A 12,400-nucleotide genomic window follows, 5' to 3' on the forward strand; every position below is an offset into this window, starting at 1 on the left:
ACACACTCGTGCAGCTCCTGGTTAACCACTTATCTGGGTTGGGGTGTGAGGCGAAGCCGTCGCTGTCACACCAAACGCCAATCCCACAGACAAGGCAACACTCCAGGAAAACGGCTGCAACAGAAGTTCAGATTATTACACAAAGTGTCAGTCAGCAGAGAAATTACCTCTTGGTAGTCGATTTCTCGGCGGGGAGGTGGAGTTGCAGTCCGGCTTACGTATTGGTGTAGATGAGTGACAGCTGGTGCGATGAGTGACAGCTGTCACTTCCTCTGGGTCTGGCGCCCTCTCGTGCTTGGAGCCCGCACTCCAAGCAGGGCGCCCTCTGGTGGTGGTGGGCCAGCAGTACCTCTTCTTCAGCGGCACACATAACAGACACTTCGCATTTAGTATCAAAGATGTCTGGTGTGAAACAGGAGCAACTGACAAGGACTTTTGAAAGTGATGGATTGCACAAAAGGTGAAAGCGTTTGATGAAAAAACTAATGCAGTGCAAAAATATATGCAAAGGTGGAGGTCAATGTTCAACTTATTTGTTGAGTCAAAACCTGTGAAGTAGATGTGAGATTCTGACATTTACTGTTGAAAGCTCTCAGTGGTAACATTAATGAAAGTGCTCCTGTCACGTAACTGCCAGTAAAATATTGATGTCCAAATTAATGGATATTTGTCTGTATTCATAAGCGTTAAATAATTTCTGGCCTAATGGGGGTTCTCTACACATCAATCAATCAATCAATCAATTTTTTTTATATAGCGCCAAATCACAACAAACAGTTGCCCCAAGGCGCTTTATATTGTAAGGCAAGGCCATACAATAATTATGTAAAACCCCAACGGTCAAAACGACCCCCTGTGAGCAAGCACTTGGCTACAGTGGGAAGGAAAAACTCCCTTTTAACAGGAAGAAACCTCCAGCAGAACCAGGCTCAGGGAGGGGCAGTCTTCTGCTGGGACTGGTTGGGGCTGAGGGAGAGAACCAGGAAAAAGACATGCTGTGGAGGGGAGCAGAGATCGATCACTAATGATTAAATGCAGAGTGGTGCATACAGAGCAAAAAGAGAAAGAAACAATGCATCATGGGAACCCCCCCAGCAGTCTACGTCTATAGCAGCATAACTAAGGGATGGTTCAGGGTCACCTGATCCAGCCCTAACTATAAGCTTTAGCAAAAAGGAAAGTTTTAAGCCTAATCTTAAAAGTAGAGAGGGTGTCTGTCTCCCTGATCTGAATTGGGAGCTGGTTCCACAGGAGAGGAGCCTGAAAGCTGAAGGCTCTGCCTCCCATTCTACTCTTACAAACCCTAGGAACTACAAGTAAGCCTGCAGTCTGAGAGCGAAGCGCTCTATTGGGGTGATATGGTACTACGAGGTCCCTAAGATAAGATGGGACCTGATTATTCAAAACCTTATAAGTAAGAAGAAGAATTTTAAATTCTGTTCTAGAATTAACAGGAAGCCAATGAAGAGAGGCCAATATGGGTGAGATATGCTCTCTCCTTCTAGTCCCCGTCAGTACTCTAGCTGCAGCATTTTGAATTAACTGAAGGCTTTTCGGGGAACTTTTAGGACAACCTGATAATAATGAATTACAATAGTCCAGCCTAGAGGAAATAAATGCATGAATTAGTTTTTCAGCATCACTCTCAGACAAGACCTTTCTGATTTTAGAGATATTGCGTAAATGCAAAAAAGCAGTCCTACATATTTGTTTAATATGCGCTTTGAATGACATATCCTGATCAAAAATGACTCCAAGATTTCTCACAGTATTACTAGAGCTCAGGGTAATGCCATCCAGAGTAAGGATCTGGTTAGACACCATGTTTCTAAGATTTGTGGGGCCAAGTACAATAACTTCAGTTTTATCTGAGTTTAAAAGCAGGAAATTAGAGGTCATCCATGTCTTTATGTCTGTAAGACAATCCTGCAGTTTAGCTAATTGGTGTGTGTCCTCTGGCTTCATGGCTAGATAAAGCTGGGTATCATCTGCGTAACAATGAAAATTTAAGCAGTACCGTCTAATAATACTGCCTAAGGGAAGCATGTATAAAGTGAATAAAATTGGTCCTAGCACAGAACCTTGTGGAACTCCATAATTAACTTTAGTCTGTGAAGAAGATTCCCCATTTACATGAACAAATTGTAATCTATTAGACAAATATGATTCAAACCACCGCAACGCAGTGCCTTTAATACCTATGGCATGCTCTAATCTCTGTAATAAAATTTTATGGTCAACAGTATCAAAAGCAGCACTGAGGTCTAACAGAACAAGCACAGAGATGAGTCCACTGTCCGAGGCCATAAGAAGATCATTTGAAACCTTCACTAATGCTGTTTCTGTACTATGATGAATTCTAAAACCTGACTGAAACTCTTCAAATAGACCATTCCTCTGCAGATGATCAGTTAGCTGTTTTACAACTACCCTTTCAAGAATTTTTGAGAGAAAAGGAAGGTTGGAGATTGGCCTATAATTAGCTAAGATAGCTGGGTCAAGTGATGGCTTTTTAAGTAATGGTTTAATTACTGCCACCTTAAAAGCCTGTGGTACATAGCCAACTAACAAAGATAGATTGATCATATTTAAGATCGAAGCATTAAATAATGGTAGGGCTTCCTTGAGCAGCCTGGTAGGAATGGGGTCTAATAAACATGTTGATGGTTTGGATGAAGTAACTAATGAAAATAACTCAGACAGAACAATCGGAGAGAAAGAGTCTAACCAAATACCGGCATCACTGAAAGCAGCCAAAGATAACGATACGTCTTTGGGATGGTTATGAGTAATTTTTTCTCTAATAGTTAAAATTTTGTTAGCAAAGAAAGTCATGAAGTCATTACTAGTTAAAGTTAATGGAATACTCAGCTCAATAGAGCTCTGACTCTTTGTCAGCCTGGCTACAGTGCTGAAAAGAAACCTGGGGCTGTTCTTATTTTCTTCAATTAGTGATGAGTAGAAAGATGTCCTAGCTTTACGGAGGGCTTTTTTATAGAGCAACAGACTCTTTTTCCAGGCTAAGTGAAGATCTTCTAAATTAGTGAGACGCCATTTCCTCTCCAATGTACGGGTTATCTGCTTTAAGCTACGAGTTTGTGAGTTATACCACGGAGTCAGGCACTTCTGATTTAAAGCTCTCTTTTTCAGAGGAGCTACAGCATCCAAAGTTGTCTTCAATGAGAATGTAAAACTATTGACGAGATACTCTATCTCACTTACAGAGTTTAGGTAGCTACTCTGCACTGTGTTGGTATATGGTATTGGAGAACATAAAGAAGGAATCATATCCTTAAACCTAGTTACAGCGCTTTCTGAAAGACTTCTAGTGTAATGAAACTTATTCCCCACTGCTGGGTAGTCCATCAGAGTAAATGTAAATGTTATTAAGAAATGATCAGACAGAAGGGAGTTTTCAGGGAATACTGTTAAGTCTTCTATTTCCATACCATAAGTCAGAACAAGATCTAAGATATGATTAAAGTGGTGGGTGGACTCATTTACTTTTTGAGCAAAGCCAATAGAGTCTAATAATAGATTAAATGCAGTGTTGAGGCTGTCATTCTCAGCATCTGTGTGGATGTTAAAATCGCCCACTATAATTATCTTATCTGAGCTAAGCACTAAGTCAGACAAAAGGTCTGAAAATTCACAGAGAAACTCACAGTAACGACCAGGTGGACGATAGATAATAACAAATAAAACTGTTTTTTGGGACTTCCAATTTGGATGGACAAGACTAAGAGTCAAGCTTTCAAATGAATTAAAGCTCTGTCTGGGTTTTTGATTAATTAATAAGCTGGAATGTAAGATTGCTGCTAATCCTCCGCCCCGGCCCGTGCTACGAGCATTCTGACAGTTAGTGTGACTCGGGGGTGTTGACTCATTTAAACTAACATATTCATCCTGCTGTAACCAGGTTTCTGTAAGGCAGAATAAATCAATATGTTGATCAATTATTATATCATTTACCAACAGGGACTTAGAAGAGAGAGACCTAATGTTTAATAGACCACATTTAACTGTTTTAGTCTGTGGTGCAGTTGAAGGTGCTATATTATTTTTTCTTTTTGAATTTTTATGCTTAAATAGATTTTTGCTGGTTATTGGTAGTCTGGGAGCAGGCACCGTCTCTACGGGGATGTGGTAATGAGGGGATGGCAGGGGGAGAGAAGCTGCAGAGAGGTGTGTAAGACTACAACTCTGCTTCCTGGTCCCAACCCTGGATAGTCACGGTTTGGAGGATTTAAGAAAATTGGCCAGATTTCTAGAAATGAGAGCTGCTCCATCCAAAGTGGGATGGATGCCGTCTCTCATAACAAGACCAGGTTTTCCCCAGAAGCTTTGCCAATTGTCTATGAAGCCCACCTCATTTTTTGGACACCACTCAGACAGCCAGCAATTCAAGGAGAACATGCGGCTAAACATGTCACTCCCGGTCTGATTGGGGAGGGGCCCAGAGAAAACTACAGAGTCCGACATTGTTTTTGCAAAGTTACACACCGATTCAATGTTAATTTTAGTGACCTCCGATTGGCGTAACCGGGTGTCATTACTGCCGACGTGAATTACAATCTTACCAAATTTACGCTTAGCCTTAGCCAGCAGTTTCAAATTTCCTTCAATGTCGCCTGCTCTGGCCCCCGGAAGACAATTGACTATGGTTGCTGGTGTCGCTAACTTCACATTTCTCAAAACAGAGTCGCCAATAACCAGAGTTTGATCCTCGGCGGGTGTGTCGTCGAGTGGGGAAAAATGGTTAGAGATGTGAACGGGTTGGCGGTGTACACGGGGCTTCTGTTTAGGGCTACGCTTCCTCCTCACAGTCACCCAGTCGGCCTGCTTTCCCGGCTGCTCGGGATCTGCCAGGGGGTAACTAACGGCGGCTAAGCTACCTTGGTCCGCACCGACTACAGGGGCCTGGCTAGCTGTAGAATTTTCCACGGTGCGGAGCCGAGTCTCCAATTCGCCCAGCCTGGCCTCCAAAGCTACGAATAAGCTACACTTATTACAAGTACCGTTACTGCTAAAGGAGGCCGAGGAATAACTAAACATTTCACACCCAGAGCAGAAAAGTGCGGGAGAGACAGGAGAAGCCGCCATGCTAAATCGGCTAAGAGCTAGTAGCTACGCTAAGCTAGCGGATTCCTAAAAACACGCAAAGTGAATAATGTGTAAATAATTTAGAGGTGATTCAGCAGAAGGAGTGCTTTAGTTAAGGCACGTAAAGATTACACTGGGAAACAAATCGTAATCTAGATAACTAGATCAATCTAACTGCGCAGATTAAACAGCTAACAGATACAGCAAAACACCGCTGTGCTCCGGAACAGGAAGTGATACAATACCGCAGTGAGAGCCAACCACCAGTTGAGAGAGACCAGAGGACAGCTATAATGTGCACTGCCCTGATGAATCAGCGGTGGTCATAATTTCGCAGTGTATGTAGAGGAGACACTGTTGAAAAAAAAAAGTAGCGTCCGTGGCACCAAAGCTGCAGAAACTGATAAGACATTTTCAACTTAATGTGACAATGGCACAAACGTGCCATTCCCGAACAATGTATTCCTCATTAAAAAAAAAAAAAAAAAAAAAGCAGGACAGCAACTGTTCATTTAAACCACCTGGATGCTCTCTGTCTGTAAAGAGTGCATCCAATCAACTTCTCATTTGTGAGGTTTCCGCTTCTTATCTCCTCCCTTCAACACTGACCTAACAGCTACAGTACCCATGAACCCTGAACTACAGACCCCATGTGCAACTGAAACAAAGTGTCTGGCTACTTCTCACCTTTGTATCTGATCCTCTTATGGTAAGAGTTACTGACAGATGGACAGACAGGATGACTGAGGTATAAATTACAGGAAATAATATATTTAAATGGTCTCTCCGAACAGTTTACGGAGAAGAAGTATGTTTAATGTCCTGTGTGTGTGTGTGTGTGTGTGTGTGTGTGTTGGGGGGGGGGGTGTTTGTCAGCTTCTCATGGGATGGAGGAGATTGGGTATAGTGAAACCATAGAGGAGGAGGATATGTTACAGGAATGAGCCATTCCACTTCTTCACCACAGGGAGCTTTGGTGGATGCTCCCTTAAATGATCCACTCCCAGCTGTTGCACCCAGATGCTGTCTAAAGAGCACTGTGACTTTTTCAAACACACACTTAAAAAACAAACACATCTATGATTAATTTGGTGACTAAATAAAATGCCGTTGTACCCTCCACCTTACTTTGTGCTCAGATTACGTGCCATGTAAATAGGGAAAATGGAGTTTGACATACCCCAAATGCACTTGTGCCATGCATCGTGAGATGGACCACAATCATGCATAGACATAACTGGTGCTCATGGTGTTTGTGCGTGGTAAAAAATAATGCATTGCAAAAAACAGAGGGAAGCGCCATTCCCACATTGCCCCCTGAGAAGTGATTCCCTCACTGTTGAGCTGTGCATCAGTCATTGCACACAAGGCAGCACAGCTGGAGACTTGGAGAATCAGTCGTAATCTACCAGACAGGGTCAGTCACGAATCCTCCTGTCACACTGGTTTCGTGAAACTTTTTATTTTCTTTTTTAATCATTTGGGTTTCTTGGTGAGACTTGGAGATCGGCAGGACCTAGCTAGTGTGTCAAGAGAAATTTGAATTTTAGACCACTAATTTACCTTGGGTAACAAAGAAACATCCAGTGTGATTTATTCTGCTCACCCCCCCCCCCCCCCCCCCCCAACTTTGTTACCTATTTAAAGCAAGTTAACAACATTAAATGTTTCAGGAATGAAAAGCTGCTCCCACAGAAATAGACAAAGATCATGTGGAGATACTGTCTGGGCTCACACCCCAGTTTACACAGCAGCCTACAGGAAACTAATATCTTCAACAGCCAGCGCACCTCTGCAAATACTTCAAGTGGGACTTGTGGTTAACAGAGGTCACTGTAGTGTTTTCTCTACCTCTGTGTGTGCGTCATGTTACCCTATAGCTGCTTCCGTTGCACCTCCCAATGAAACAGTTCAGCATCCCTCAAGCTTACACAGCAGTATTATTTATTCAAGGATTCATTAGAAGCATGTTGTCGCTTTCCTCTTCCCCTTGTTGCGCTCCAACACTCATAGAAAGTAATAATTAAAGAGTACATGTCAGGAAAGGATATGCGGCATGCTGTTTGGAAGCTGGTGCCTGCAGTCCTGTGGGGAGGAAGAGGTTAGAAATGCATCAAAGAGGAACTTTTTTAGGCCCACTGAAGCAAGTTTTAAGGCGCTGTGTTGGGCCTGAGAGGCCAGCCCCATGACACGTGCTAGCTTAGCTGTTTTGTTCTGCACCATCCCAGCTCATTACCAACCATTTGTCCTGCTGCAACAAGATCAACAAGGACATCTCCCTGTGTTGGCTACACAGATGAGAACAAAATTATTAGCCCCCTATGAAATTTGTTTTCTTCAAAATGTTCCCGCTTTTTTAATAGAGCAAGGAAGTTTTAACAGCATTTCTAAACATCCTAGTTTTATTTTTGATGCTTACATTGTTTTACTTTGTACACACAAACAAAATTATTTTGCAGTTTAAATGAAACAAGAGAAAATGAAAAATATTTGGCTATGTGAAAAAGAAAGAATACTGGAATCAAATGGAAAGCTTGTTTGACAAATAAATAAATGCAAATGTTAGAATCATGCTGGTCGTGAGCTCTGGGGTTCCCAAACCTTTTCTGAAGCCTTTCTAGGTAAAAATATTTTTGACCCCCAACACACAAGTACACACTGCTTCAAAACTCCACTAGATTTTATTTTAAACACTGTAATTTATTCATCAGAGACCTCCGATGTTGTGCCAGGAATTTGGAGTTTCTAATTATGGGGTTATAACTTCTAGTGCTCTTATTACACCACTGAGACCACTTTGAACTTTATGTTTCACGTCTGCTCCAGTTGCTCCTTCAGCCCTTGTCACATCTCGATTTTCTCAAGCTCCTTCTTTCTGATGTTGTCGCCAGGTGGAATTGCCACATCAATCACATCTGCAGACTTCTTTCCCTTGTCAATCACCACTATATCTGGTTGGTTGGCCAGCAGCTGCTTGTCCTTTAGACCGGTCTTTTCTAGCCACTGGTAGGACCTTTTGATGACAGCCACATCATCTAATCTGTTGATGGTACATCCAAAGGAGGGGTTTGGTGATATCTCCTCCTCCAGTTCCTTAACACAGACATCTTTCTGGTTTATTCATGAATGCTCCTCGTATCATCCTAGATTGTGGCTCTGACACTCACTAATACTCGCCCTCCCTCCTTCGGTTGCTCATAGACCCTCAGGGTGCTGGACTTTGGGTGGAAACCTCCGTGCATTGCAAGGAGTTTTTGTGTCTTGTCATAAGAGGCATCTGTCTCCTCCTGTGGCTAACCTATTATCTCAGTTGGGTATCTGATGACTGGTAGGGTGTATGTGTTGATGCCTCAGATGTTAACCCTACCGCTGAGCTGGGTTCTCAGCACCTGTCTGGGTACAGTTTACAATGAGTTTGAGATGAATTTACTCTTGTGCACAGCACAGTGCGTGCAAGTGCGCAAATCAAAGTCATGCAAGTGTCAGGGCACCTTATCTTTATGCTATCATTTTTGCAGCTGGGAGTACACCCTGGATGGGTCAGTGGGGGAACAGGCCATATATTATTTTGGCTTCTACATCTTTGTTGTATCTCTTCAGCCTAGTAGCCAAAGCTGTGACCCTATTTTTCAGAGTTTTAAAGCTTCAGTTATGGACATCTTGTTGTTGTACTTCCTATCCATCAAGTACCTGTCTCTCATGATGCCCTTCTCTACCTCTGTTAGCCTGTTAACATCCTTCTGGACTTTCCCGATCTGGGCTCCCAATCTTCTTCTCCATGTGGGCTCTCGCTGCATGCATTCTTGATCTAATACATAAGAGTGTCTGGCATTGCTGTGGTAATGGCATACACAGGGTTAGGGTTTCTGTAATGCTGGTAGTGGGAATGGTGAGTAGAGTGTTAACGTCTGCAAGCATCTCTTCTGATGGGATGTTGTCAGTGAGCTAGGGGAGTCGTACTCTTGGTTGTATCACTGTTGTAGTCGTCATCCTCAGCTGAGTAGATTCAATTGTTTTGTGTGTGTGTGTGTGTGTGTGTGTGTGTGTGTGTGTGTGTGTGTGTGTGTGTGTGTGTGTGTGTGTGTGTGTGTGTGTGTAAAGTTTTCACACACAAGGGATTTGATCTGTTGTCATTGTTGCATAAACAACAATAAAAAGAATATAAAAAAAATACTTCTGTAAGAAGTATTTGGTGCATAAACATCTATAAAAAGAAAAGGAAAAAAATGTTCTGTAAGAAGTAAAGGAGTCAAATAGACAAATAGGCAAAACTATCATCACTGTTGAATAAACATGCCATAGTGGAATGGGGCTGTGCAGAGGTATGCAGATGTACAACTCTGAAGGAGTTACCATTCTGTGACTGTTGACACTGTGCAGAGTAGAACATTTGTTTGTCGACCAGATGGGCGGGGTGGCACAGAGAAGAATTTTATTAAAAAGGTGTAAATTTTAGCTTGTTTGTTTGAGGGCACACAAGAGACTCGAGCCTTTCGATTGAATGTTTTCTTATATGGACTTTGTTTGTACAATGGGTTAAATTTCCTGCTTTATAATGTATGTCATTTAACATTTGAAAACAAGACAGCCATGACTGTTTAAGTCCATTACAGTGATCGGGTAACCTTGTGGAGACACAGTGGTTAAAACTCTGCCTGACTGCAAGATGGCCCTGGGTTCAAGGCTGCCAGTGCCCAGTTCCTCTCTGTGTGGGGTTTGCATTTTCTCCCTTTATCTGTGTGGGTTTCCATCAGGCTATCCGGTTCCTTCAACATCATCAAAAACATACACGCAAGTTTCTTTTGCCTCATACTGTAAATGCAGAGTTTTATCAGGTAGATAGTCTGTGTAAAACGTCAATAGTACTTACCAAAAGTTCAGCTGTACCTCGCACGTTTGTTGAAGCAGTCAGAAGAATATAAAAACTATAATTTGTCAAAAACTAACAGCATCTGAAAAACCTTAATGATGGCCAAAGATCTGAGGTCTTATAAGCTCAGAAAGATGACCAGTGTCTGACATTTTGTTGTGTGGGTAGTTGACATTTGGATACCTAATGGGATCCTTTCGGTGGGATCCTTGGCTAATGGGCGGATGGGCTGATGACACATTTACTATCTGAGTGTGCATTCTAAGTTGAAAATGATGTGAGCCTCCTTCTTGTGTATCTTCAGATCGGGCAGCTGGTGTTCAAAGGCATGAAGCGTCTGAACAGGATCCAGTCTATGGTGTTTGAAACGGCCTACAACACCAATGAAAACCTTCTAATCTGTGCTCCAACTGGTGCGGGAAAGACAAACATCGCCATGCTGACTGTACTTCATGAGATCCGCCAGCACCTCCAGCCTGGCGGTGTGATCAAGAAGGATGAATTCAAGGTTTGAATGACACACACACACAGCACATGTGCTTTCTGTGAAACAAAAGTATTATTTCTTCTCACTTAGTAATTCAAACTAGTCTGAAAGCATGTGCAGGTTCTTTCATTCCAAAGAGTCTCAGTGTGGAAAAAAATGTGTTCTATATGTACCACTGTGCACAAAATATAACAGTTACATCTGCTGTGAGACATCGGTTTACCTACCTACATTGGATAAAGATTTTTTGAATGCACAAAGACAGAAGAGTACAAGTCTGACTCAGAAGGCGATTTAGGACCCTATCCTCACCTATGGTCACCAGCTTTGGGTAATGACCGAAAGAAAAATTTCAAATATACAAACGGTGGAAATGAGATTCCTCTGTTGGGTATCTGGACTTACACTCAGGGACAGGTTGCATTAAAAGGAGCCAGCTGAGGTTGTTCAGTCTTCTGGCAAGGATGCCCCCTGGTCGTCTCCTTAGAGAGGTCATGTCCCAGTTGGACATTGCTGAAATACCTAGGACACTCTCCCAGCTGGCTTGAGAACAGCTCAGGTTCCCCCAGGAAGAGTTAGAGGACTTTGCTGAGGACAGACAAGTGTGGGATGGGCTGCTTGTTCTGTGACCTAGACCCAAATAAGTGGCAGAAGATGAATGAATGAAAATTTTGGGGTTGGAGGGGGCACCATTGCCTTTTCCAGGTGCTCAAAGTCTCTGCATTATTTGCTTTGATAATTGCAAATAATTGATAATCGTCATCATATAAACTGGATATTCGCACTCACCAGACTAAAACAGAAGTCCCAGTGCTTTTGTATGGTTTTCTATGTAATAAACACCGTATATAATGGGTTTTGTATAACGGATTTTCGCTCACGTCGGACAAAACGTTCCACCCCATCATAATGTATTTCTGTTAAAAAAAACCCTCATATGTACCAGACAGAGCAGTCTGGATGTTCAGCGGTACCGTATTGCCATTTTTGCCTGTGCTGTAATATGGTGTTAAGTTTCACACATATCCTTGGGTGTGACGAACCAAACCACTTTAGATCAGAGCCCTCTGTTTGGCTGCGAACTCTCCCCGTGATGTGTACCTGCTAAATGACGGAAACCGCTAAAGGCTGTAATTTGTCACTTTTACGTTTTCACTCCTTTCCCTCTCGTCATGTTTTAATTTGCAGTGTGCCTGCCGGTTACATTTCAATCATGGATCAAATATGTTTGGCAGAAAGTCCTCAAATATGACCAGCATGGAATCTGAAAAGTCATTACATGCTCATGGAGTTATGGAGCTGGAGAAGCATAAATCAGGCTTTAGGATTTTAAAACCCAGGTTACACATAGACGGTTTTGTCTGCGAGTAGTACGTGGACCGAAGTTCGCGGTAGTTCCGGCTGTTTTCGCGGTGGAAAGGAGCGGAGCGCATGCACGTGAAAGAAACTCCGCTCCCCGCTGCTGTTTGCTGCGGGACTGCTCCTCCGCTCTTTCCCCCAAAAAACTCTGTCATAATTGTGTTTAGAAGCCAGTCACCATTTGCTTTATTATACATCTGTGTAGTTAATTAATAAAATATTCTCTACAGACAATTCGCTCGCGCGCACGTAAAAAAAAAGAAAGAAAAAAGATCTCCGCTCCCTGCTGCTGTTTCGTGCGGGGCTGCTCCTCTGCTCTTTCCCCCAAAAAACTCTGTCATAATTGTGTTTAGAAGCCAGTCACCATTTGCTTTATTATACAGCTGTGTAGCTAATAAGCAAAATAATCTCCAGGTCTATTCGCGTGCGCACGCACGTAAAATAAAAATAAACTCCGCTCCACGCTGCTGTGGTGCTGCTGCTCGCTCCAAAAACTCTGTCATGATTGTAAAATAAAGGACAAAAGAGACATAAGTCCTGCTCACAGGCTGCTACCAGATACAGGACATGTTCACATCTTC

General features: G+C 42.7%; 1 protein-coding gene across 1 annotated transcript in view; it reads left to right on the forward strand.

Moving 5' to 3' along the window:
• The window catches only part of ascc3 (activating signal cointegrator 1 complex subunit 3), a 626,361-nt gene that overhangs the window by 180,003 nt on the left and 433,958 nt on the right, over window positions 1-12,400 (forward strand). The window contains 1 exon segment of the mRNA XM_034173960.1: window positions 10,278-10,481. Within this exon segment, the coding sequence (XP_034029851.1) occupies window positions 10,278-10,481 (204 nt within the window).

Source organism: Thalassophryne amazonica, chromosome 7, assembly GCF_902500255.1.
Source record: "Thalassophryne amazonica chromosome 7, fThaAma1.1, whole genome shotgun sequence".
Classification (NCBI taxonomy): Eukaryota; Metazoa; Chordata; class Actinopteri; order Batrachoidiformes; family Batrachoididae; genus Thalassophryne; species Thalassophryne amazonica.